The sequence below is a fragment of the Ochlerotatus camptorhynchus genome, unplaced genomic scaffold (genome assembly GCF_037179485.1).
Source record: "Ochlerotatus camptorhynchus isolate MF236.1 unplaced genomic scaffold, CSIRO-AGI_Acam_v1.1 ptg000177l, whole genome shotgun sequence".
In the NCBI taxonomy this organism is placed as follows: Eukaryota; Metazoa; Arthropoda; class Insecta; order Diptera; family Culicidae; genus Ochlerotatus; species Ochlerotatus camptorhynchus.
Window position 1 is genome coordinate 1,741,953 of NW_027040667.1, and position 26,121 is coordinate 1,768,073.

At 38.9% G+C, this 26,121-nt stretch overlaps 1 protein-coding gene and 1 long non-coding RNA gene across 2 annotated transcripts; one reads left to right on the forward strand and one right to left on the reverse strand.

Annotated features, from left to right (window-relative positions):
- The first annotated feature begins 13,148 nt into the window (after nt 1-13,148).
- LOC135701838 (probable fatty acid-binding protein) lies at nt 13,149-25,735 on the forward strand. The gene is made up of 2 exons (XM_065222784.1): nt 13,149-13,342; nt 24,935-25,735. The coding sequence occupies exons 1-2, from the start codon at nt 13,270-13,272 to the stop codon at nt 25,258-25,260; spliced, it is 399 nt and encodes a 132-aa protein (XP_065078856.1). The 5' UTR covers nt 13,149-13,269; the 3' UTR covers nt 25,261-25,735.
- On the reverse strand, nt 13,241-17,565 carry LOC135701840 (uncharacterized). The gene is made up of 2 exons (XR_010517670.1): nt 14,356-17,565; nt 13,241-14,254 (listed from the first exon to the last, which is right to left on the reverse strand). It is a non-coding gene; the product is annotated as an uncharacterized LOC135701840 (long non-coding RNA).
- Nucleotides 25,736-26,121: the final 386 nt, after the last annotated feature.

Below are 26,121 nucleotides of genomic sequence, written 5' to 3' on the forward strand. Positions count from 1 at the left end.
TATGAGGCCCGCGTGTTAAGTGGCTGCGCGCCACAGCTGGCGGTACTACCATACGAAACTAATGATTTTAAATTGGCTCACTACTTGACTAGCCTATTGGTCCGTAGTAAATCGATTTACGTACCCCATTCTAGTATAAATGCCAGTTCTACACTATGCTTGTTTTGATTCGATATGAAAGTTTGACAGATAAAATGAGGGGTTCGTGGATTTTCCTATGTTTCGAGGGATGTATCGATTAGCTTGGGACCGAAGATTGTACCAGAGCTGAGCCAATAAGTTGAGCTCGTTTCTTCGGGACCTTCTAGTCTTAGAGTTACCTCTATGACTATATCGTTGGGACCCCTCCCTCCCTGCTTACGTTATTATAAAATGATCCCAAAGGAGTTTTGAGGAAAATTGGAGAGCACTTGGCGAATGCTGAGAAGAATTCCAATACGAATTTAAAAAGGGGAAATAGTGATAGAGTTGTCAAAAATGTGAAAAGAGGTTCAAAAAGAATTCAAAAAGTATTCTGGAGAAAATTTCTAGAACATTATGGAGCAAATTAGATGAGAAGTATAGTGTGAGTATTAAGCTGAACTCTGAGTAGTTCTGATTCTGTGGAAATTCAATAGAAAATTCTAAAAACAATCTTGTGAAGAATTCCAAGGGCATACCGATGATTTAACCATAGAAAAAATATCGAGATTCTAGGCACGGAAATAAATAAAACTTTGGACTCAAGCTTTAACCTTTAATTATAAGGTCTGTATCCACAATAGTCCGGACACATCAAAACTTAAGAAAAACACAAATTTCGCATTATATTTCAATTGCAGTTGTTTATTTCAGATTTATGGTATGTGATTTAAAAATTCACGAAGTCAAAACATAGTTCTCGCGCAACACGAGAAAAGGGTCTATCATTGTTGATCGATTCTCTTCATCGATTTTCTCTTTCGCGAATAACCCGACTGCAAATGAATTTTCCATTGAGTATGTTGTTTCAGGCGCAAGCTAACACCTTCTTCTGTTGAACTGTGCTGCGAGCCTAGCGATAAATTCGTTTATGTAGCTGTAGTAAACCAAAGAGAAAGTCAATGAAGAGAATCGATCAACGAGGATAGGCCCTTTTCAAATGTCACGCGAGAGTTATTCGGTAATTACATAAAATTTTCAAACTTTGCGCTTAACTCTATCCATTAGGGTTTGTACAGACTCCTCAGATACCGTGGTGGCCGTCTTTGTCCAAATTTGTTGGAAGTGTTTGATATCTTTGATTCCTTACTCCCAAGAAGCATTGCAAGTTTTATCGTGGTTTTATTGCATTCTACAAGTCTGAATAATGGTCTTCAGAACCCTCATAAAATCCAAATTGTTGCATGGGTTTCGTTCCAGAAAGCTTACGCTTCATCAAAGCCCAATATCTCTTGATTGGACGTTACTCTGGACAATTTGGCGGATTTGCGGTTTTTGGTACAGTATTGACTTGATTTGCTTCGTACCACTCCATCACAGTTTTAGCATAATGGCATGGTGCCAAATCGGGCCAGGCCATAACAAAGGGTTTTCTTTAAGGCTTTTGATGAAGAGTAGTGTCTTGACCGGACCGACGTTTCCAGTCACTTCCGCGAGTGGCCAATTCTCAACTAGAATTAAAACCCGTCGTGCAACACATCAAGCTTCATAATTTTGCAGAACTCGGCCAGTAATGGCCTTATTGAAAGTCCACGATCATATCTAGATAGAGCTAGAATTAGGGTGTAACAGCTTTTGTAAACAATGACTTCTCTCGTTAATTTCTATGAACTCAAGGTACGCCTACACAAACCAACATATCCATCGGTAGGGGAAGTCTTCCCCTACTCGATGGTGATGTTGATTTGCCAGGGAGAGTCTTGACTTTCGAGAAATCATCGAGATAAGTCATTGTTTACAAAAGCTGATACGCCCTAGTTCCAGCTCTATCTAGATATTGGGTTTCCCGGCATGTAGCAGTGCCCCCAGAAATCCCCCCTCGAGTTTGTTCCATTCGTTCCTATCTCTTTCATTCTCATGGAGAAAGGAGAAAAGAGTACGAGAAAAAGAGAAGTTAGCTTTTGCTTGCAGTGCTTTATTGAAGCTCTGATGCTAATTTGACAGCTCCTCTTGTTCGTTTGCTATAGAGATTTTCACGTCCGGTTGTGTTGGTGCGATATGTGAGAGCGTGTTAGTGAATATCCGAGGAAAATACATAACAAATCGATGTCAAACTCATTTTGACAGATCTACTTTCATACATTTTTTAGGTTAGCCAGAGGAAAATAATAAACAACTTTACACGGCGTTGCTCCCGCTAGTGTGTGTGTGTTAAACGTCACTAATCTCTATTTTACACTTGGTTTATGCCACTTCGCCAAACATTTAATAGAGATCGTATTCTAGATCATGACCATGTAAAAAGTGATCTACGTAAATTTTACCTTTACAATTCTTAAACATTTGTATTGCCTAAATCTAAATTGATTGATGAGCGTAGAATAATTTGTATACCTTTAACGTTGTTTTTCTTTTTAATTCTACTACTATTATATCACTTTCACTAATTCGTTTTCACTATCACTTACTTAAACTTTAACAGATACGTCTTGCTAACATCTTCAGTATCTACACACTTAGAAATTATTACCGTATTCGTAATTTTTTTACCGAACTTTCAACAGCTGAACGTTCGGTAATCAGTTAGGTAACCGAACGATCGGTAAACGGTATATTTCATGAAATGCCAAAAGTATCGAATGGTTCGGTAATTTTACAGCGAACGTAACAAAAAAAAATGAAAAATGAGAATCGTCGATCTTTTTCATTTGATTGGTTTTGAGAACAATTTGAAGAAAATGCTCTTTGTACAATAATATTTGAAAATTCTATATATTTAAAATTATGATCCAATATGAACAACTAGAGTTGCGAAAATGCGTGCGTTGGCTCTGAACTCTATAGTAAAAACTGCATCAGTCCAGCAGAAAAACACAGAATCGTTGGTAGTGTCTGAAAAACAATAACGCTTACTGGGGGCGACCCCGACGTAAAGGTTAACATCCACACCTCTCATGCCAAAGTCACTAGTTCAAATCTCACCCCCGGACAGGTTACAAATGACCCAAGTGACTATAAGAAAAAAATAACGCTTGCTACATCAACATTTTCTTGTGAACTATTTCTGTTATCCTGTATACCTACGCCATTACTGGTGCCGCTCAAAGTTTCACCGGAGTTTTCTGATAACTGTCCAATACTCACTTTTACAGTTGAAATTGAACTACAGTTGAAGTTACCGTTGAACATGGCTTGCCAACTTGATTTGACAGCTTGAAATACTTTACAGGAGCTCGGTAAACGAGTTTGTAATTTGTAGTATGTTCGGTATTTTTTTACCGGCTTCGGTGTTTGCTTCCTTTTACAATTTGTTCTGTACATGGTTTTGCACAGTTCGTTAATTTTATAATCAGAATACCATACATTCGTTAAAATTTTACCGAATTTCGGTAAAATTAATTTTGTTGGCCGAAAAATCTGTAATATTCTTCGTTTACCGATTTTTTTCGGTAAAACATTACCGAACAAGGGAAACGTAGCTGAGTGTTTAGTCTATGACTAGACACTGAAGTAGCTTGCAAGTAGTAATCGAGGGGAAATCCTGACACAGCTAGCAGCGCTGGGTAATGAAGGAGAAATTACGTAGGGTATAAATACGGACTAGCAACTGTAAATAATATTAAAATTTCAAATGTACTAAAGTACTGTGTCACTTGATAATTCATACATGTACAAACTCGTTGAAGTATTCTTGTGATTAACGTTGAAAGCGACGGATAAGCGGCAGCAGCAGCAGCAGGGTGGAGGGCACCGGAATATGCCCGGGATGTGACCGTGGACTATCAATGAGGCCATTACCGACCAAGTTTTATAAAATAATTATGTTTGATATCTCGCACGATGGGTTTTGGTTCTTGTTGAGAATTGGCCACATACCCGGAGACACCGTAACATCACGGTGGGATTAGTGTGCACGACTGATTTTGGTTGAGAATTGGCCACTTCTCCGGGGGCACCAGAACTTTTCCGAGATGCCCAATGTAAGCATGGACCATCGGTATAGCTGCCATTGGTCCAATTACTTTGAGTTGATTTGAGTGAAAAAATATTATGTTCACCGTATGTATAATTATTTCAGAACAGTAAAGCCGAACGCCATCCCAGAGTGACCCCAGCGGAAACCGGAATAACTCCGGAAGCATATATTTATCCTAATATGTGCAGACGAATTCAAAATCTTAAATAGATTCTCAACAAAATGCAACTTATTGTTCAGAAAAAGATTGAGAAATTATGTTTTTAGAGCTAATTGATTTTTTTATTTGTATGCAAATTTAGACGTTAGGCACGCAGAGTTAATCAACTATTATTCGAGTAATCTGGATTTCAAATGTCATACATATTATTTGCAGCAAAAAATTGAGGTGTGCATACTCAGATTATTTTACAGATGTCATTTTTTTCAGATTATTGAATTGCTGAAAAGGTCGGTTCAAGGACCGTTGTTCACTGATAAATCATCAAAACTGATAGGGGAAATGGTAACGGCGCCGGTGGTGTAGTGGTAAGCGTGATTACCTCTCACCCCAACAGGCCTGGGTTCAATCCCAGTCGGCGCCGCCGGGATGTTCTGAGGCATAACATCTCTGATCACGCCTTCCTTCGGATGGGAAGTAAAGCCGTTGGTCCCCGGTTCATGAGTTGATGGGTCGATAGGTAGGGTCTAGGTGTGGGAGCTGCCTTCCTAGCACGTCGGTAGCATTGGTGCTCAGCACGGAAAACAAGATCGACGGAAAAAACAAACCAAAGGAAAAAAAAAATAGGGGAAATGACACTATTGTTGGCCTATGGATATAAGATTAGGCCCATCGCTAAAAATCTTTGGCTCTGTAAAGTTTATTCGACTGAACATGTACAAATAAATAAATTTACAAAAAAAATCGCTAAAAATCTGCTATTTGCCAATTTTATCTGGATGAACACGTCATTGGGACGGTACTAATGGATATTTTTGATCGCTATTGAAAATTTAGTCGATTGTTGAATTTATGCATGGACCCAAATTAGGGGCATTTAGGCCGACATTACATCCATTTCCTCTATAAGGAAATTTACGTATTCTCGTCAATCTAAGCAGCGTCCGCACATCTATTAGCATTTTCTCAGCATTTTCGACAAACTACTCAGGTAAGTGTGACTATTGTCGGCAGCCCCTTTTTCTTCGGCAACCTTTCCATTTGAACTGCGTGTTAACCAGTTGTTCTATAATTGGCAACTCGAAATCAGCCGCATTTTGTAGTGCGTATATTTCATATTTCAAAAAAATAGGACATAACAAGATTGCTCAGTCGTAAAAATGTAATAAGATTGAAGCTGAAAGACTAAGGAATCGTTTGAATACATTCAGCTATGTGATTTTATTGGAAAAGACAGTGAAATCAGCGTTTAAATGTTGGTTGCCGAAGCCGACATCTACTCTTTTCTATTGTTTTATCATAAAATGGTGTCAACAGATGCTAGATTTGTTACTGACGGGCCAGAAGGGCTAGTCTAAAGGTTCCTATAACCTCTGGTCTAGCCACGGAGGTCGTCTGGGGTGGGCTGCTTCCGCCTCTTTTTAATGGCTATCTCGAGCTTGAGGCCTCTCGCTCACAGGGTCGGCTTCTATCATGGGAATGGCTATTCATGAGTAAAATGTTTCATTGATTAATGATGCATTGACACACAAATTCACTTTAAATTCTTTTATTTTCTAACACTTACAGTGGGTTGGGTGTGTAATGGTTTGCCCACCGACAAGCCGGCATGACACTTAATTCTGACATATGACCGAAAATCATAAACAGCCGATTTAAATGTGCAGTGATCCGAACTGTCAAAACCATAGGATTTTTTGATCAAGATAAAAATAATTTGTCCAGAATAGATCAGACACGAACCAATACATAACTTTTGAATGCAGGTTCATGGCATAGCTAAATATTTCCCACGAACATGCAGCCAGCTGTCAGTAGTGTGCTTTGATCAAAATTTTTATTGTTTTTGCTTTGGTCATTCATGTCGCTTTGTCGGTGGTTGGCCGGCCGGCTGCTGAGGGGACACGTGGTCGCAGGCGAATGGTCGGGAGGACCGTGATGATACTGGGCGCCGTCGTCTAGTTGGCTTCACCCAGGAAACCAGCGTGATTGGCCGTGGTTCTGGCTACAGCCAGGGATGTCGTTGGTTGTGGCTCGCACAGGGAACCAGCGGAAGAGGTTGTCGTGATGATCGTCGCCTATCTAACCCTGGGGGCAAGACAGCTTTTGATCATGGGTAATGTTTGAGTTAATTTTGAGCAACTCTGAGTAACTCGAGTTGCTCAATATGGGATGCACGGCAACACAGCAACCTTGTTGTGTTTATTCCCCAACTGTCAAATAAAGACGTTTAACGGTGATAAATATTTCTAAAATCTGCAGCTTCCCATTGTCGAAAGGTGAATCCTGATGAATGTGGGTGTGTAGGGGAATAGCTGTATAAATAAAGAGAGAAAAATTGTGGTTTACACTGAATAACCATTCATAGATAGATCCCATGACCTTCCTACTGCTTCGTGCCAATCCTTTGTTAGCCGTTTTCATCCGAATCTAGTACAGGCTGTTATCGGTTGACGTTGACCATAGCATTTGCAGATTCAAAATATGATATATTTGTCAAAGTACATTTGGTTAAATTAACCACAGTTTGAATCTTCGAAAGGCATCAAAGTTATGACTCCTACTTTGTAATAGTATTCTCTGACTTTTGTCTGAATGCCTAAGAATTAATGCAGAACTTTGAGGCAGTAGCCTTATAGTTCTGCAATGATACTTGGGCATTCAGAGAAGTCTAGAAAAATAATGCTGGTTGTCATGATTTTCTGAAAAAAAATATCTATAGGCATTTCTATTTGCCACTAAGTTCAACCCGGGATTAATAGAAAGCAATACATTGTCATCGTATAGCCATATTTAAAATTTTATGTTTCCATAAAACCAAATCAAGCACTCATCCATCTTGAATTCTCAACTTATTCATTCTTATTTGAAATGATGCAATTTGCAATTGTAGACATGCAGAACCTCTGATTTTCCAAGCACATGAAGGCCTCAGATGTGCTTTCCGGATGATACGGATACATTTTCATGTTAGGCCTTCTTCGGATATGGCATTTTTACCTTCCCAACTAACAATTTTAGCTGCAGATTAGCTTATACAGCCAAAAAAATGGCTTATACGGCTAATATTTGCCTGTATAAGCTAGTCTGCAGCTAAAATTGTTTGTTGGGTTATTTCCCTTCAAAGCAAAGTTCTTAGATTTCGCTTAGATTCCATGCTGTGAATGAATTCCATTGATTAAATAACGATTTGTATAAAGAAATCAATAAAATAATTCAGATTCTCCTTCTCCTCTGACACATAATGTTTATTCACACTGTGATTTGTATTTGTTGATGTATATAAGGCCAGACTACTTTGATCATTGTTGAGTAATTATGAGCTACTGAAATTTACTCGGAGCAAAAATATTAACTTTGAGTACAGCTGGCTTGCCCCTAGATCTAACCTCAAATTTGAGGACTGGCTTGGATTGTCGAGATTTGGTCCACCGGAGCGTTAACGCTGAGAGCTAGCGTGGATAGTCGTAGCCTTGATTGACGAAATGACACAAGGCCGAAGCCTCAACTTGCCGATTAACTTCAGGCTACGTGCGGTACAGACTAACGCGTTTGCTACGTGGGTGTCTGGGGAAAGCAGCTACAATCACTCGCGAGGTTCTAGCTTCACCTACTTTTATAATTAATCATATCGTCTGACCATTTTCCACAGAGATGGCGCTGTTCCGCTGGTAGGAAGTGATAAAAACCCCATATAGAAATTGAGAGAAGTGGGAATAATTCGCTCTCGGTGCATATTTAGGTCAAAAAAGTGAACGACAACCTAAAGAAATCATTCATGGACTTTGTCGTTCACTTATTTCCTTTTAATTATTATTAAACAAGCTACAATAATATAAAAAAAAGGTTTTTTTCCCAAACAGTTTCCCAAAAGGTTTTCCAGGGAGAGAAAAAATTCAAACTTGAGAAAGAACATTCTCTCTCACGAGCTCAATCTCTCAACATGCCATGTACTATATGATGACACTCGATTTGTGATTTTACAGTAGAGTACCTGACACTACAAAACATGTCTGGTACCTCTATATATGCATTTAGATTAACATTTTACTTATTCAATTGGGTGTACAACCCATTCATAAAAATCGGCGGGAAATCCTGTGAGGGGTGAGCTATTTTTTGTGCAGAATGTGTAAAAAGGAGGGATTTCGAATATTAATCTAAATGCATATATAGAGGTACCAGACATGTTTTCCACTGCACTGTCCCCTGTGAATAATTAATGGAGACCAGTTTATGAGTAGTTTCCGATAGATTTCACCGCAAAAAACAGCAGTGACATCTGATGGAACATGAATACAGAAGCTTGACAAAATAATTAATTCTCGCACGATAGTCTATTCACTTCCGTGTCTACTTTGGAAAAAGCCTCGATTTTCGCTTCAGACCCAGTAGCTTGCCGTTCTTTTTTTATTCTCCTTTTTTTTGTTCCTCTCTTTCCTTTAATCCTATATCCACCCACGACAATCCAATAACTGTCCCCTGCAGCAATTTAAACGTGTTCTTGTGTGTACTAAATAGGTATTTTAACAAACTTTATTTTTGCTTTTATTAAACATTTACAACATTTTAACTTGAAGAGTGTGTATGCAACTTTATATTACTAGCTAGATTTTTATATTAACTTTCATATTTATTTTTCGCCATATACAAATAACAACTAGGCAAAAAACAATTATTCGTTGAACTCCGTACCGTTCACAAACTTTTGTCGATTGCGACCCACTTTGAGGAATTGATGTTGTAAGGCCAAAATTACCTTAAAAACTCAAAAATGAATACAATACTCCAAAAACACAACTGCATGATTGCCTAAATCCCAAAACCCTATGGCATTAAAAGAGTATAAAAAACCAAGACAGCATAAAAATCCAAACAAGCTGTGCTAAACACGAATGCTAAATCAGTCCATTAATGTACGAAAATGATCGCAAATGTCTGAGAGATACATCAAAACGAATGGAGTTGTATTAAATCGAGAAAGTAGTATTAAACCTAAATAAGGTGACCCAAAACAATGAAATGGTAAAACAACGACTCCGCGCTAAGTTGTAAAGCTAAGTAAGGACATTAGAAGGCTACAAATGACGAATAATTGAACAAATGGCTTTTAAAATTGTCAATACGTTGATATCAACACTCTGAACGACAACTCTTATTATTATCTTGAAAACTAAAAATCTCATAATAATATTGAAACGCCAAAAATGGAATATTAGAGCTGACTCTCGAGCTGACTTTAGAAAGCCAATCCAAAATTATATGATGGAATAGTGTTGAAAATACCAAAATAATCAAATAATCACAATAGAAGGCATTGAAAATCTCTTATTGATTTTGAAACAGGTTGTCATTGTAACTCAATAAAGAGTGTACCGTTTAAATCCGCACACACAAAATTCATTCTCAAAATTCGAGTTTTTATCCAATTATAGCTTTGACTTTGACATCATTAATTTAATTTATTTCGTCTTTATATCCGAATGCACGAACCTTGGCCTTAACCCCAGCCATAAGGCTCTGCACGACCTCAGAATCGACAGTTTTTTGCATAATAACCCATGCTTTCTTCATTTCTTCTATATTCTTCACCACTTAGGCCGTTTTAGAAGATGTTCCTTCATAATTGCCCAGTATTTTTCTATTGGGCGCAGTTCCAGCAACAATCAATACGAAATTAACGATTTTAAATTGGCTCACTACTTGACTAGCCTATTGGTCCCAAACAAATCGACTAACGTAGCCCATTCTAGTATAAATTCCAGTACTATACTATGTTTGATTCACTATGAAAGTTTGACAGATAAAATGAGGAGTTAGTGGATTTTTCTATGTTTCGAGGGGTGAATCGATTAGCTTGGGACCGAAGATAGTACCAGAGCTGAGCCAAAAAGTTGAGCTCGTTTCTTCGGGATCTTCTTGTCTTAGAGTTACCTCTATGGTTCCAGCGTGTTTAGGGGGTTCAGATCTTCCGGCACAAAATCGACATCATTCGCCTTATACTACTCTAGCATATCCTTCGTGTAGTGGCATGATGCCAAAACCGGCCAGCAGATCGTCTTACCGCCGTGAGCCTTTAGGAGAGGGAGAAGCCGCTTTTGGAGACATTCTTCCAAATACACCTGTCCATTCATGATGCTTGCAGTAACGAAAGATGTACTCCGCTTTCCGCAAGTACAAATCGCTTGCCAAATTAAGAACTTCTTTGTGAACTTCGACATCTTATGTGTCCGGAGGTTCTCGGGAACATCACACTTATCCTTGGCAGATTACAGGTTTCCTGGAATCTGGTTGAAGTCCGCCTTCACATATGTCTCGTCATCCATTACGCATTAGCGGTGCCGGTGGTGTAGTGGTAAGCGTGATTGCCTCTCACCCCAGCAGGCCTGGGTTCAATCCCAGTCGGCGCCGCCGGGATGTTCTGAGGCATAACATCTCTGATCACGGAAGGGAAGTAAAGCCGTTGGTCCCCGGTTCATGAGTTGATGGGTCGATAGGTAGGATCCAGGTGTAGGAGCTGCCTTCCTGGCGTTGGTATCATTGGTGCTCAGCACGGAAAACAAGATCGACGGAAAACAAATCAAGGAAAAAAATCCATTACGCAGCAGTGTGGTTTTATTAACTTCTGGGCGTACAACTTCCGGGCACGGCTTTTTGCGACCGTATTCTGTTTCTCGTCACGGTTTGGGGACTTTTTAACCTTAATCGTACGTAGTTCAGCTCGAGTTTTGGTATTCTGCACGAAAGTCTTGCCCACATGCAACTTTTTAGCTTCATCTCGAACTGAAGCGTTCGGTTTCCGTTTAAAGGCCCCAACCACGCGTTTGTGATCGTTTTCGTTGAACTGACGGCTTTTTTCGCTTCCGATCAACAGTCAGACGTTCTTCGAACCGTTTTATGATACCAGACATCGTGGAATTCGCGATTCCCAACTTTTTTCCGATGGCACGATGCGACAGATCCTTATTCTCAAAGTATCCGTGCCAATCCTTTTTCGTGCACGCACTGGCCTTTCGTCGCCATTTTGAAAACTGTTGCGCACCTGATGGAATCAACTCACAGAGTGTAATTTTACCCAACGGATCAAAAGTTAGAGCAATTTGAGTGTGTGCGGATTTTAAACGGTACACCCTTTATGGAGTATCTCAGCAAAATTTTAAATTCAGTTTGAATTAAATTTAAAAATATATGCCCAATTTGACTGAATTTCTGCGACCCATAGATTGAGAAACGCTGCTGTAGAGTGACCGTGGTATTACACCTACTAGTTTTATTCGACACACTAAGATTTTTTTTTGCCGAGCACCACCGACCAGCTCGGCATTTTATGTTGCAGGATCTCAGTGAAAAACTTGTTCGTTATTTTATAAATTGCTGTTATGGCTCGAGTGACATTTGCCTTTTTTATACGTATACTGAGGATTCATATGTCTAAAAATATCATCTATCAATGATACAGTCATCGGTCGTCATTGAAAAGCAACGCAACTACACGAAACGAAAATCAATTATTTTATTCATGTGTTTCACTTATACATTTTTGCCAAAACATCTGCCTTATACATTCCATAAGACAAACCACATAGGTCCTATAAGAATGCATAAAAGGTATGTGTGACCGCTTATACATTTCATTTGACACATGATCTTCATAAACTTTTTGCAAGGCGTCTGCTTATTAGTTGACTTATACATTTTATGAATAATCAGCAATAGAAATTTGCCAAAAGGTATAAGGAGATTTCTATCCGTGTATGTTTTGTCAATCTAATTGAAACTTGTATTGGCTCTGTTGTCTTGTAAATTTTAGCTATAACGGCCTCTTTTCTGATTTGTATCTCTCAATCTATGGAATCTACACGAAAACTATGTTTGAACGGAATTTATAGAACAGCATAAGAAACATTATGCCGTAGACTACACATTTTTATATCATATGGGTGGAAAGTTCGTAGAACAAATACTTTAAAATTCTTCACTCTTTAAGAAGATATCTTCGAGCATGAAACTAAGTCAAACTTCAATAAAATCACTTTGAATAGTCAACCTTTGGTGACAAAGTTGGTAGATAACACATTAAGCTTTGCTATGAAAGTTTTTACAGCCGTTTTCGTCGTTTCAGTCTCGAGATACAAATATTATAAGCCGTAAATTACCTTAAAAACATAAAATGCAAACTCAGTGATGATTTAGAGGTGCTTCAACCTCTAAATCATCACCGATTTTACATTTTGTTGAAAATTTGCACAAAAGTTCAAATTAACATGACGAACAGTAATCACGGTTGACCCGGTGCATCCCGAACATTTCTGTTGAAATGAACAGGTCTACTCTACATACTTTAAATGTTTGATTTGTATGGTTGAAATGAGTACAAATAGGTGAAACATATTATAATCGATTTTCATATTATCGTCCAACTCTTCCCCACTGTGCAAAATGTGGAATCCCATTATTTTTTGCAGAATTCAAAATCTTGCAAATTATTTCACATTTAACAAGTTTTCCTTTCTTTTCTCGATCGATGGTCGGGAGATGTTATACTTATGCATTTCATTGCTATTTAATTATAAATTTCAAAAGGCAAAACAATGATGTTCAGATCGAAATAGTCTGGCTAATAAAGGTAACAAGGTATGGGATTCTTAATTGTATTCGCCTGAGTGTCAGTGTACAACGCAATGTTATCTATCTGTAAGTAAGATTAGGTAAATCACAGCTATTAGATTTGCCTGTTTGGCAACCCTAGCGTTTTATGCTATAATCCCACCATGCCATGTGCGAGTGCGATATATCGTGGCTGCCGCCGCCGGTAGCTGCTGAGCCGTATGTCTTTTCTCGGTTCTGTCTGACGACTTTTGCCGAACGGGCGGCGGCTGATATAAATTCTACCCGAAGCGCATCCGAGCAGTGTATTCCAGTGTGACCGGTGGTTCTTTACAGTCAGTAGTGGTTTGTGCGGTGCTCACTTTTTGTTCCAAATTTTGAAACAACATACTCTATATCCTCAACAATGGCAGCCTGGGTAGGAAGGAAGTACAAGATGGAGAAGTCCGAAGGATTCGATGACTACATGAAGGCCCTCGGTGAGTACTGTAGCTTTGTAGAACTTGGCTATTAGCAGTGCGGTGGTTTCGTGATTGGAATGTTGGTAATTGGGTCGATAGTGAATTTCAAATTGCGATGGTGGTGAATAATAATTAAAATCAATTACTACGGACTGCAATCTCAAGTCCCAGTAATGCTACACACTCACGCAGTTTCTAGCGGTGCCAACCCACCGGATATGTACTGTGAAGCACACCATTCTTTCACACCTTATGACCCACCAAATGCGAAAAAACCAATCCAATCGCATCGTACGATATACCGTCGACGCGTTGCGTTTGCGCCAAATGCCGGCCGGTTTTTTCGTCTTGTAGTTGTATATGCCTCATTGTATCCATTCCTTTCTTCATACTGCATTCTATTTATTCATCGCCAACAACTCCCATAGTGGTAGCGTGATCGTGGGGGATCTGGGTGTAATACGTGCCACGGGATAATATGTTCAACGGCCTTTTTCGAGTACCAATTGATATGCAAAGCTTTCCAAATGATAGTTTAGTAGTTCATCTGGTAATTCTGCGTGAAAAACTTTTGAATTAGTGTTGAAAAAGACAAAAACCAACGCTGTTGGTCATATTACCCCGTGACCTTACGCTATATTGTTAATCTCCAGAATACAATAAAACGCGTTCCGCACTGGAAAAGGTTGAAAATTGAACAATCTAAAGTGTGGCAAATTTTGGTGCGTCTTCTAGAATCATTAATTTTGCTCTTCCAATTGGATTGAAAAAGAACAGCACGCAATCAGTAAGGTGCTTACCACACCCCAATTCTACTCCGATTTTATCCACCGGATTGAAAATTTAAAAAAAAAACCTTCATAAGGATTCATGGCAGTAGGGCAATACAGAGAAGGGTCGTTGAACTCGAAACGTACGAGATAATCACCCCTATTCTGTATTTCGTTTCGAACGAAATTCTCATACAAAAAAATATTTTTTTGTATGAGAATTTCGTTCGAAACGAAATACAGAATAGGGGTGAATGTTACAAGAAGCTACTTATTCCCTCATCGCTCCGGCTTCATTCACACGATACGCGTTTGTAGACATGACACTGTTTGCTTCGTTGTTTCCTTCTGGACTGAACTTTCTCCCGTACACACGGACTTCGGTCGGTCGGTGGCGGTAGGGGAACTAGGTGTAATACGCGCCACCAGGTAATATGACCAACGACCTTATTGCTCGCACTATTCAAAGACCAATTAATATGAACAGCTTTCCAAATGGGTTCATCTAGCCATATTACCCCACCTTACCATAATTGAACAAGTACTAACCTAACTACAGCCGGTGGTGGTGGTAGTTTGCTGCCGCCACGAACGGAAGCATGTTTCAAGCAGCTTGAAGTGATGCCTAATGCAGTCGGACGTTATCCACACCACTGCTGCTGCGTCGATGCAACATATTATGACAGAGATGATAACGTACGGAAAATATGCTCCGATTAGATGCCGGGAACAGCGAGGAACACGTGTTCCATTTATAGTCAATTACTGAACTTTGACTTGGCTTGATTGGAATGGAAGCTTGCCGCGTGAGTGCAGTCATTCGCTGGATGCAAAGTTTGGTATATACGTATGTCGCATCAGATACGTGGCGTGTGTGATAAATATCTAGTGGTGTGCCGGTAATTAACCGAAAAATTGGCTTGAGACCAATTATCCGTAGTTATTACTTTTTCGTGCTGTTTTGTTTTTATATTTAATTTTCAAATTAATGTTTCTCTCCGTGCATGGAGTTAAGACAATATTCCACTATCAACGCACATACTCTCATGCAGTAACATCTTTATGCCATCCAGCAGTTTCTTGAAAGCCGAAACCAAACAAACATAGGATCATATTCGAATCTGATGAACATGACGAATGCATTGCATCGACTATAAAGTAAATATCTCGGGTGCATCGTTAAAAAGTCGCAAGGGTTGTGCTACATTACCCCGAGTTACATTCTAATGTTAAAATCAAAAACATGTTCTTGCTGAGTTTTCTTTTGGGAGTGGGGGTAAAACGGATAAGCGATGGGATAAAATGGGCATCCAATGGTAAAGATGGTAAAAGATTATTTGGTAGTGAAGCAGCTTAACGTGATGTCTTAGCTAGATAGTATTTTCAAAATGCACACAAAATATTTGCAAAAAACCTCAGCTAAACAAAAATGAAAACAATCCAGAATTATTGAGCCTAATTTTCGAGGATATTATGTATTACTCATGAATATCGTCTCCCATACACCTGTTCATTTTACCCCATCGGTCAGCATATTTTGTAAATGTTCGCAATTGGACATTCGTTGTATATCAGCTTTTAAACCTTGTGCTTGTAACATTCTTAAGTGCGACCTTGTATAAATCACATCAGAACGCATTTTGAGGACGGCATTACATGTTTTGTTTATGTTTGCATCACTGGAATGGTTTTAGAAAAACACTGATTGTCATGAAATAAAATAACAATAAGGGGAAAATGACCAAAACAGTGATAATTTACGTTTTCCCGATCAAACAAGTACCTATCTATTTTACCCCAACATCCCCTATAAATATAGCATTAAATCTTGTCTTTGAAAGTTGGTAGACACGGGAAAAAGTGTGGTTAAGTGACGCCACTTGACACTTATATCACATACCAACAGACATAACATTCGTAAGTTGCTCATCGAACACGCATTTAACGGTAAAAATCGAGGGGGCGACTCTATCTAAGATGCAGGAAAGTTTTTGCTTTGCTGTTGTGCACTTAATAGATAGAAACACGATTGATTGTGATTTTGAAGATTTCCTGCAAAAAGGTGGGGAACGGAGCGAGTAGATGGGTTTAGATGCAAGAGATGAAAAAAGATTTTTCGTAGATTGATTGTGAGATTTTTCGACCCTATAAAATCGAAATTTAGATGTGACGCACCCCTCAGTCAATATAAATGTTTCTTAGTTGGTAGTATCGCCACCAGTGGCGCTCGTATTCAATTGCCTTGTGTTTGACGTTTCCACACTATGCCCATATGTTGAGCGTACTGCCCATCACAGTGTACTCAATAGATGTCGGTAGTGTTGTAGCGACGATGTGACAGTGAGAAATATTAAATGTTTTATGTCTATTTGTCTGTGCTTCTATACTGCACTGAACATAACAAATAATACATTGTGGTTTTATCTATCATTTTGTTGTATTCTCCTTGAAAGTGCAAAGAACTGTTACTTTTCAAAATTTATCAGCATAATTTGTAACTTGATTGGCCAAGTCTGTGTGAAGTTAAGAAATTTTAGTAAATCACTTCATATTTGAATTCCATTCTACAATCTTTGATTTCATTAATCCGAAAAACATGTTTATGTGCGTAATGAGCATTTGCAACCTTGCCTGGAACAAAATGTTAACATGAATCTCAAATATCAATAATTTGTGATTCATTGCCAGCTTATCGAGTCTATCCGCAGGACCTGACATTCGCACACGTCATTCAATGGCACTCATCTTGGAACTACCTTGCTTGCTTATGTGAATGTGACAAATGTTTGTTGCACACACGGCCACTGAGATTAACTCACAGAGTCACTTGTACTCAGAGGTATGGAGAAATTTCTAAAATCTGAAGGAACTCAGCTGTGAGAGTTTTTAGAAATGAGAAATTCTCGGTGACCATGCACACAATAACACCTACACGGCACGAAAATGGCACGTTAAAACCATTGATTTTCATATAAAATTGCGCTATTGAAAAATACTATAAAAGTATATTTTCCAGGTGGCTACTGTTCTCCGAAACATGTGTCTTAAATGATGGTCATATGAACATTATTGACACACAACTTTCATTACATTTTTCAAAGCGATATCCTCATTGAACATCGAATTAAATTCCAAGGATTTCGGCAATGGTGATTACGTAAAGTTTTGTTTCGGTGTACCGAGTAAAGCATTAAATTTCTTTCATTTGATTTTTTCTTAAAATCATCAGCGAGACTGTTGCGGATTTTGCTAAGCAGAGATTTTCACCTTCGCTATTGTTTCTATTTATCTTGGCCTGCTACTCAAAGCATTTAGGATTTAGGCTGTGTCCAACAGAGCGCTTATACTATAGAGGACGAATGTCGCTAGTATTCCCTTTGTTCTGATGCGCAACTGTGTGTACCCAGCCCAGCCCATTTGAGAAAGCAAAAGATGTTTCGACAGCGCCATTCGTCCTCTATATAGTATAAGAGCTCTATTCTGTGTTGTATTTGCCTAGTTAAATTTAATCCGGAGTTAATGTAAAAATTAAGCAATAAGCAATGATTAAATTGGTTTGATGGTGATGGTGCTTTTTGTTCTGTCGCTGTCTTCTAAGGCTGTGCCCCATTTGGTGAATTTTCACTTAAATTTGACAGATGGGCCTTATTTCTTACAGACGGATTTTTTTAACTTTTGGTTAAAATTTGACACATAGAAAGTTATCGATTAATCCTGCTATCCGAGCGTAGTTATTTCTGACAGACAAGAAGTTAAATTTTGACAATCGTGGCTGAGTTCTGCTCGAAGATCGATTGATCGGTAACAGGGATTTTCGAACATAAGAAATAACTTTCGAAATGTCAATTTTAACCATGAGATAAATTTTACTCGGTAAATGGTTTGCAGCCTAAATCGGACAGAGGGATTTTCGAACATTTTAATTTATTTTCGAAGTGTCAAATTGAAGTGAAAATTCATCAAATGGAACACAGCATAAGTTCACGTTAGATTATTGATTGCGGCATGTTTTGACTTTCCCAGTTATACACAAACAATACAAACTTTATTACAATAACTTATTACATTAAAATGATCCGCATCTTGGCGCTAAAACAATGACTGATAAACTGACCTAATAACAATCTAAAATCTAGCAATATGTTGCTGCTCCCATGTTGCATCGCCTGAGTGACGGCTGTACTGTCACTAGTTAGCCCCAGCTGTTACTTCTGGATAGCGGTCCTCAATCAACTGACCAATGTTTACTTTTCAGTTCCAACCTGGATCGGGTAACAAAATTGGTGAATCAAAGCAAAGCCAAAACGGAGCATGCCACACCTAGTTTTTAGATCCGCAATTGACCACTTTGTCAAGCAGTTTTGGCGTAACTTTCTACAAGCAATTCCACAAAACTGGACCAACTAATTTCTATATTTTTATGAATCGCACAAATGATGGCTAGTATTCTCGTGGTTCTAGAAGAAAAAATCTCAAAACAATGTTTTATTTCAAAGATCGAGTTGTATTAAACGTCATTTTAACTGCTCGAATGAAGTGGTTAATTACAAAAATGATGTTGTATTAAAAAAAAATCAAACGGCGCCGGTGGTGTAGTGGTAAGCGTGATTACCTCTCACCCCAGCAGGCCTGGGTTCAATCCCAGTCGGCGCCGCCGGGATGTTCTGAGGCATAACATCTCTGATCACGCCTTCCTTCGGATGGGAAGTAAAGCCGTTGGTCCCCGGTTCATGAGTTGATGGGTCGATAGGTAGGGTCCAGGTGTGGGAGCTGCCTTCCTGGCACGTCGGTAGCATTGGTGCTCAGCACGGAAAACAAGATCGACGGAAAAAACAAACTAAAGGAAAAAATAAAAAAAATATCATGCGATTTGACAGATATCAAAACATCATTACCATTTTCACCCATTCGCTATCTGTGAGTCAATCGTTCTTTGATTATTCAATAATGTTTGCTTGTTTTCTGACAAACATTGAAACCTCGGGTAAAGCACTCTAGTTAAAGTATGGACGCCTGCCAAAAGCGAACTGTCAAAATGCGCGGCTTTGTTCGAGTATGTAGGGTGTTTTTCTGTTTATACTGCACCCTCGGTAGAGTTGACAATTTCACTTTTTTATCAAAACAATCACCGATCAGAGATGTCCCATTATTTAATGACTCGATTAATAACTAATCGATTATTGTTTGTTCGCTGTGCTGTCATTTTTTCCACCAATGAGAGTGCAGAACATCTTTGAAACGATTGGTGATGATTCTCTGAGATAGTTAATGCTTACTAGGCATAATATAACCTATTGAACTTAATTCATTTCAGTTCGTTAATCCATTAATCGAGTATTCGAATAAAAATCGGACACCACTAGATGAACGTGAAGCGTCATTTTGACATCCACCGTCAATTTAAAATATAAGGGCCGATCATAAATAACTATACAAATGTTTAAAGGACCGGGGATAATCGCAAATGACGTCCCCATGGCAACTGAAAAAAACACGAATATCGACCGGTTGCTTCCACTGGAGGGCTTTAGACTCGGGTCAAGTTTTACACTGACAAAAAGTTCGGATTCGCAAAAAAAAAATTATGCAAAATTTCGCTCCACAGTGCTCAAACGGTTCCGAAATTGGTTTTGTTTTGCCTCCCAAAATTTGAACTCATTTAGTAAGAAACTGACTTGGCACAAACGATTTGAAGTTTATATTACTATGGGAATACCAATTTTTTATCATACCTAGCTTGCAATCGACCATATCACTCTGCTTTAAAGACAACTGTTTCTCTGCTACAACTTTGTTGAAGACCACTTTTCGATAAAATGTTAGGAACAAAAATTATTAATGATTCAAGTCACTGATTTATTATGATTATCAATCATGGCATGCAAAATTCCCGTTTGTTAGCTGAAGCTCGGCAAGTTTTTCACTGAGATCCAGCAAAATAAAATGCCAAGCTGCTCGGTGGTGCCAATCTCGGCAAAAAATCTAAATGTTTATACCGAAAAGTGTCAGATTGTCCAAAAATGTCAAAAGTACGTGAGCTACGGTGCATCTATATGTGGTTGACAGCAAGGGGTGCGGTGCGACACATCTAAATCTCAATTTTAGGTTGTCAAAAAATATGATGCTAGCGAATCAACTCTAAAAAAAAATTATTTTTATCTTTTGCATCTAAATCGCATCGGTCTCCAACTTTTTGCAGGAAATCTTCAAAATCATTATCAATCGTATTCCTAACTATTAACCATGAGTACATCTCACAAAAGCAAAGCAAATTTTCCTGCATCTTAGATAGAGTCGCCCTCCTCGGTTGACTGGAATAGGGTCCCTCTGAAGAAAACTCGAAATTTATTCCTGGATTTTTACATTCATGCAGGCTTGACGTGATAAAATTTGTATTGAGATCGTTTTGTTAGGAAACGGCCACAGAAGAATTAATTCTGAAGTTTGACATTGGATCTCCTGGTGGTTTTCTGCTCATTCTAATTAAAGTGCTCTAGTAAAAGTATGGCCGACTATCACCACAAAACAGATCTAGATAGTGCTGGAATTTGGGCCTAACAGCTTTTGTAAACAATAACTTCTATCGATGATTTCTAGAAATTCAAGGCTTGCCCACGCAAACCAACATCCTCATCGGGTAGGAAAAGACTTCCCGTATCCGATGGTTATGTTGGTCTGCGTGAGCATGCCCTGAGGTCCTAGAAGAAATCATCGATAGAAGTCATTGTTTACAAAAGTTGTTACGCCCTAATTCCAGCTGTATCTAGAGATAAAAGTTGTTCCAATCGAGCAAAGCAGTGCATTTTGACGGTTCGTTTGGAACAACTTTTGACAGACGGCCATACTTTTACTTAGAGGACTTCCGCCAGGCTAAAATATTTCAACTAGAAATTTTGGCACGACTCTGAGTTAGGTTCTGCCACCACCAGTGGAACGAGCGTAGCTGCGGCTGATTCACGAACACATCTTTTAGTCGATTTTGGGGATTGGTTTCAGGAGATGTAAAACTATAGCTCTTCATCACTGGTTTCTGGGGATGTTACGCTAGAGCTGCATCTGCATCTTTTCAGCTTATTTGCTAATTTAGCGACGTTTAACGCACTCACACTTGCGGGTGCATCGCCGTGTAAAGCGAGGGGGGTGACTACCTACGATGCAGGAAAAATGTGTTTTGCTGTGGTTAGCTGCGCGCACGCTGTATAGATTGAAATCAGATTGATGACGATTCTGAAGATTTCCTACAAAAATATGATGCCCGATGCAAGTAGATGCGAGAAATGAAAGAAGATTTTTTTTTAAGATTGATTCGCTAGTGTGAGATTTGTTGAGCATCTAGAATTGAGATTAAGATGTGTCGCCCCCCTCGGTGTAAAGTTGTTTATTATTTTCCTCTGACTAACCTAAAAAATGTATAGAATTAGATCTATCAAAATGAGTTTGACCGCGATTTGTTATGCATTTTCCTCGGATTTTCATTAACATGCTCTCACATATATATTTGGGTTTGAAAATGTTGAGCAAACGGAACAAAAGTAAAGAGTTTGCCAAGTCTTTGACAAAGTACGGTGAGTTCAATTTGTGTCGGAATACTCAAAAGTGAGTATTTGTAGAGACAAAGAGAGTAGGAGTTATTCACTATGCTAAATCAATGTCACTCAGTTTTTATTATTTTGGATGGAAAACTGAGTAGAAGTTACTTAGAGTAGAATTTAGCAAGCGTGTGGAATTCTCTTAAAACTATACTTAGATTTTGTTTAATTTCTTCAGAATCTCCAGTGTTCCATACTCAAAGTTGCTTTGAAAAAATGCTCAACATTTTCTGCTAAACCTTCCCGGAAACTTCTTGAAATTCCTTAAAATTTCTTATGAATTCTCCTAAAATTCTGCATCAAATTTTATTTTGCTGAATTTCTCTTTGGTTCGATTAATCGATCGACATTTGAGAGATTTTTAAGTGAAGTTTCAGGATTGAAGTCATCATTAGAGGGTGACCGTTAGGTGAAGTTTCAGGGTTGTAGTCATATCATCATTAACAGTCACAAGCTTGCTTTTCGATAACGGGACAGTCGTCACAGAATTGACAAGCTTTTTGCAGGTTCAATATTATGAAAGTTAAGTTTGCCTTACGGCTAATTCACTTTGGATCCTCTTCCGAATTCATTTAGAATGCTCCTTTAAAATCTTTCCGATTTGCATTACAGTTCCCTAGAATTCCACTCAATTCCCGTAATAATCTCTTCAGGACAACTTAGAAATCACCTGTAGTTCTTCTTTAAATACTTCTCAAAATTGTCAGAAATTTGTAGTCAAATTCCATTGAAAAATCTACACAGAAATCCTTTATAATTATCCCTAAAATTTATCTACAATTCTCCTCAACAAATTTGGCATTTTATCTTAATTCTCTAGCCAATGCTTCGAAGTGGCAGGATCCTAAAATATTTTCCTCGCAAAGTTCAAGAATGTAAAATATCTACATTATGGTAATTATGAAACTTGGAATTTTTCGAAAGATTCACATGGATCATGAAACACACACCAACATACACATGTCCCGATCTCCTGCAACCTAAGTCGATTGGTATATGGCACAGAATGTCGGCTTCGAAAAACTTGTGCTGCCTTGAATTTTCTACATTGAACTGAATTTATGTACAGGAACTTCATTGTCCTCAATCCTACGAGATGAGGTGAACCAGATTTTGAATCTGGAATTTCGTGCTCCAATAATAACTCCCTGTTTACCAAGATAACATAGTACTATTGCGACACTGATTGTCGGTGGTTGTTTAATCCTATGGAGTCTTAGCCCTCTGGATATTGGATAACACATGGCTCCTGACAACAGAAACAAGAAACCAGTGTTATCTTGTTATCTAGTGCCTTAAGCTTCAGTTTCTCACATGTTGGAATGCGAAGAAAAATCAACACGCGAGCAACAACAAGAGTCTTAGCGGCTTATATTTCACATTGAACTTGTTGTTCTTCCGTAATGTTTTTCTTGTTTCTTTCCAGTAATCAAATGCGCTTAGCCGTTTAGGAACCGATAAGATTTTCTCCGAAATTCAATCGCCGCTGTGTTTTGGATAGAGATAACATTGAAGCGTAATATTTGAAGTTCAAAACAAGAAGTGTCGAACCTTATCTCGACAACCGTGTGATATCGATGCGGTTAGCTCTTGGCGTACGAAGTTCCAAGCTCGGTAACAAATCACTCCGGTAGCAGCCAAACGCTTATCGATGATTAGTTTACCCAAATCGTTCTGTAAATAGATCCCAGGAAAAGCCTTATCTGGCCTGGGGTTAATCAATTATGTAACCGTAAACCTCACCGTCACCTCATGTCAGCATGGAATAATTGTTTGTTCAATCAGGGAGCACCTTGTTCCATTTAGAATCCACGAACGCAACGAACACTCTTGTTGCACCCACGTCCGTGCGTCATCGTGCGATGAGCTCTGGATGGAAATTGGTAGTGAAAGAAGCGGAAATCCGCATTAATAGAAACTCTTCGTTCGACAAGAGAAGTTCAAGCACCTTATAACCATCCAAGATAGAACGAAGCATTATAGCCTCTTCCTCTTGTAAATTTATACTCCATGAATGCATATGCTAATCGGCACTTGTCGCTTCTGATAAAGTTGAAGGAAGGAAAACGACAAAAAAAAACCGGCGACAGACAGACGACGCGGCGACTCTTCCCAGGCTTTGACACAATTGATCAATTGTAATTTAAATTAATCGAATTCTGTTGCCGGGGTCGTCGGAATTCTCTGATCTGGATTATAATGGATTCTTGATTCAATTAACGAGCGCGAATGCCTGCTCGTGAATTGTCGTGGGGCACCTCGCTGATCGAATTAACCTTTGCTACAATATCTCCCATACGAATGATGTCCGGCGTGAAATCTGGGTCTATTCTGGATGAATTTAGTGATTTAGTATTTGTCCGATTTGTCCTACCGTATGTAGAATGAGCTTCTTAGTTGATAAAGAAAGTGTTCACAAAATTTCCGGTAACAAGCGATAAATATGAACTTTTTGCATCGATAGAATCTCATAAGGTAAGGGTGTTTTATTATGTTCACTAATTACTCAGAATCTATACTATACATAAATAATTGAAGATGATACATTGTTATTTTTTTTCAAATGTTACAAACGAGACTCCTTTAGCTCAGTTGGTAAAGGCGCAGCTACAAAGCAAGTCCATGCTGGAGGCGACTGAGTTCGATTCCCGTCCAGTCTATTAATTTTTCGGGTTGGAAAATTTCTCTACTTCCTTGGGCATAGGATAGTACAGACATAGAAAACTCTCAATTAAAATGTGAAAGTACTTCAAAGAACACTAAGTTGAGAGCAGGCAAAAATCTAATATGCTTGAAATGCCATGTAGTAGTATACAAATGGTATTTTTAGGCAATGAAAACAGATTTTTTTTGTCGCGGCTTAGTATTTGAAGTCGCGGATTTCTTTTGAGAAATCGCGGATCAAATTTAGAAAATCATGCAACAACCCTGCACTTGTGATCGTCTCAACAGGTCTGAACGAATTTCAATAATGTAACTCGTATGTATTTTTATTTAAATCCAAACATTTGCAATTGACGCAAAGATTGGACTGTGTTCGCTCTCTGATCGGTAACAATAATTTACTGAAATTGTATAAATCAACAATGCGCTCACACTTACATAAATGATACTTCTCGACCGCTCCAATTGCCAATCATTCTTATCACCTGTTTAACATTTTACCCTATATGCGATAAGCGCCAATTTAAACAATCCAAACTCAAACAATCTTTCTCTTTGCTGCTCTCGTTATCATCCCCCAAACGCAGGTGTCGGTTTGGTGCTCCGCAAGCTCGGCAACAGCATCTCCCCAACGGTCGAACTAGTCAAGGAGGGCGATGAGTATACCTTCAACACCACGTCGACCTTCAAGAACACCACCATCAAGTTCAAGCTCGGCGAGGAATTCGAAGAGGAAACTGTCGACGGACGCAAGGTCAAGTCTGTGTGCACCCTCGAGGGCAACAACAAGCTGGTCCATGAGCAGAAGGGCGAAAAACCAACCACCATCATTCGTGAGTTCACCGAGACAGACCTGACTGCCACCATGACCGCTGGAAGTGCCAAGTGCGTCCGATACTACAAGGTCGCATAAGCCGCATCTCGCTCGCCCATCATCACCCTTGTGAACGAAGCAGCGTCCTTTCTTCGACTACTCCAGTCTTTCTAAAACCGAAACGCCATCTTCCATACTCGACAACATCACAAACAACATCGGACCAACCTAGTCATCATTCCTAGAATGGAACCCAGCAGCTCGCGCAGACCGTTTCGATCTGTGACCGGAACGGTGTGGTGACAGCATGGTTCTCTTTTCCATCACAGTATCTGACGGGTGCAGACATGTCTTGTCAACCGACACAAATCAAGCGGACGCACGCTTTTCATATATTGCATTTAGTGAACGAAGTGAACAAATTCAATTTTTGTTTTTTTTTTTGGCTGTTTTGTTTAATTTTTTTTTCTCTACTGAACCATTGTTGAACCGAAACGAAATATCTATTTTCGGATATTATTTTTAGCATAGTAGTGCAAGGAGCATGTTGTATGAACGATGAACAAAAAGTAAAGTATATAACCACATTTTTTCAGTTGTTTTATTTTCATTTTCACAGTTTCCTTGGTTACCTAGTGAAATTACGACGACGAGCCGCAATCTATTGCGGCGAGTATTCTACAGCGTACAAATTCCTAGTATAAGCGCAAATAAACTAATTTACCTAGAATCTATTCACTCTGCTCGTTTATTCCGAACGAGCTATTTTTCCAAAGATTGAGACTTTTGAGGTCTTAGCAAACTGCCCTCCATCTCCTCCTCTTACTCAACAGGGGATTTTTTATATTATCGGACAAGTTTGAGCCCACGGTGTATAAAGAAAAAAATCTTACACGGAAAAAAGTTTCCATTGGGAATGCACATAATATTTTTCCATCAACAAAACCAATGATACCTATC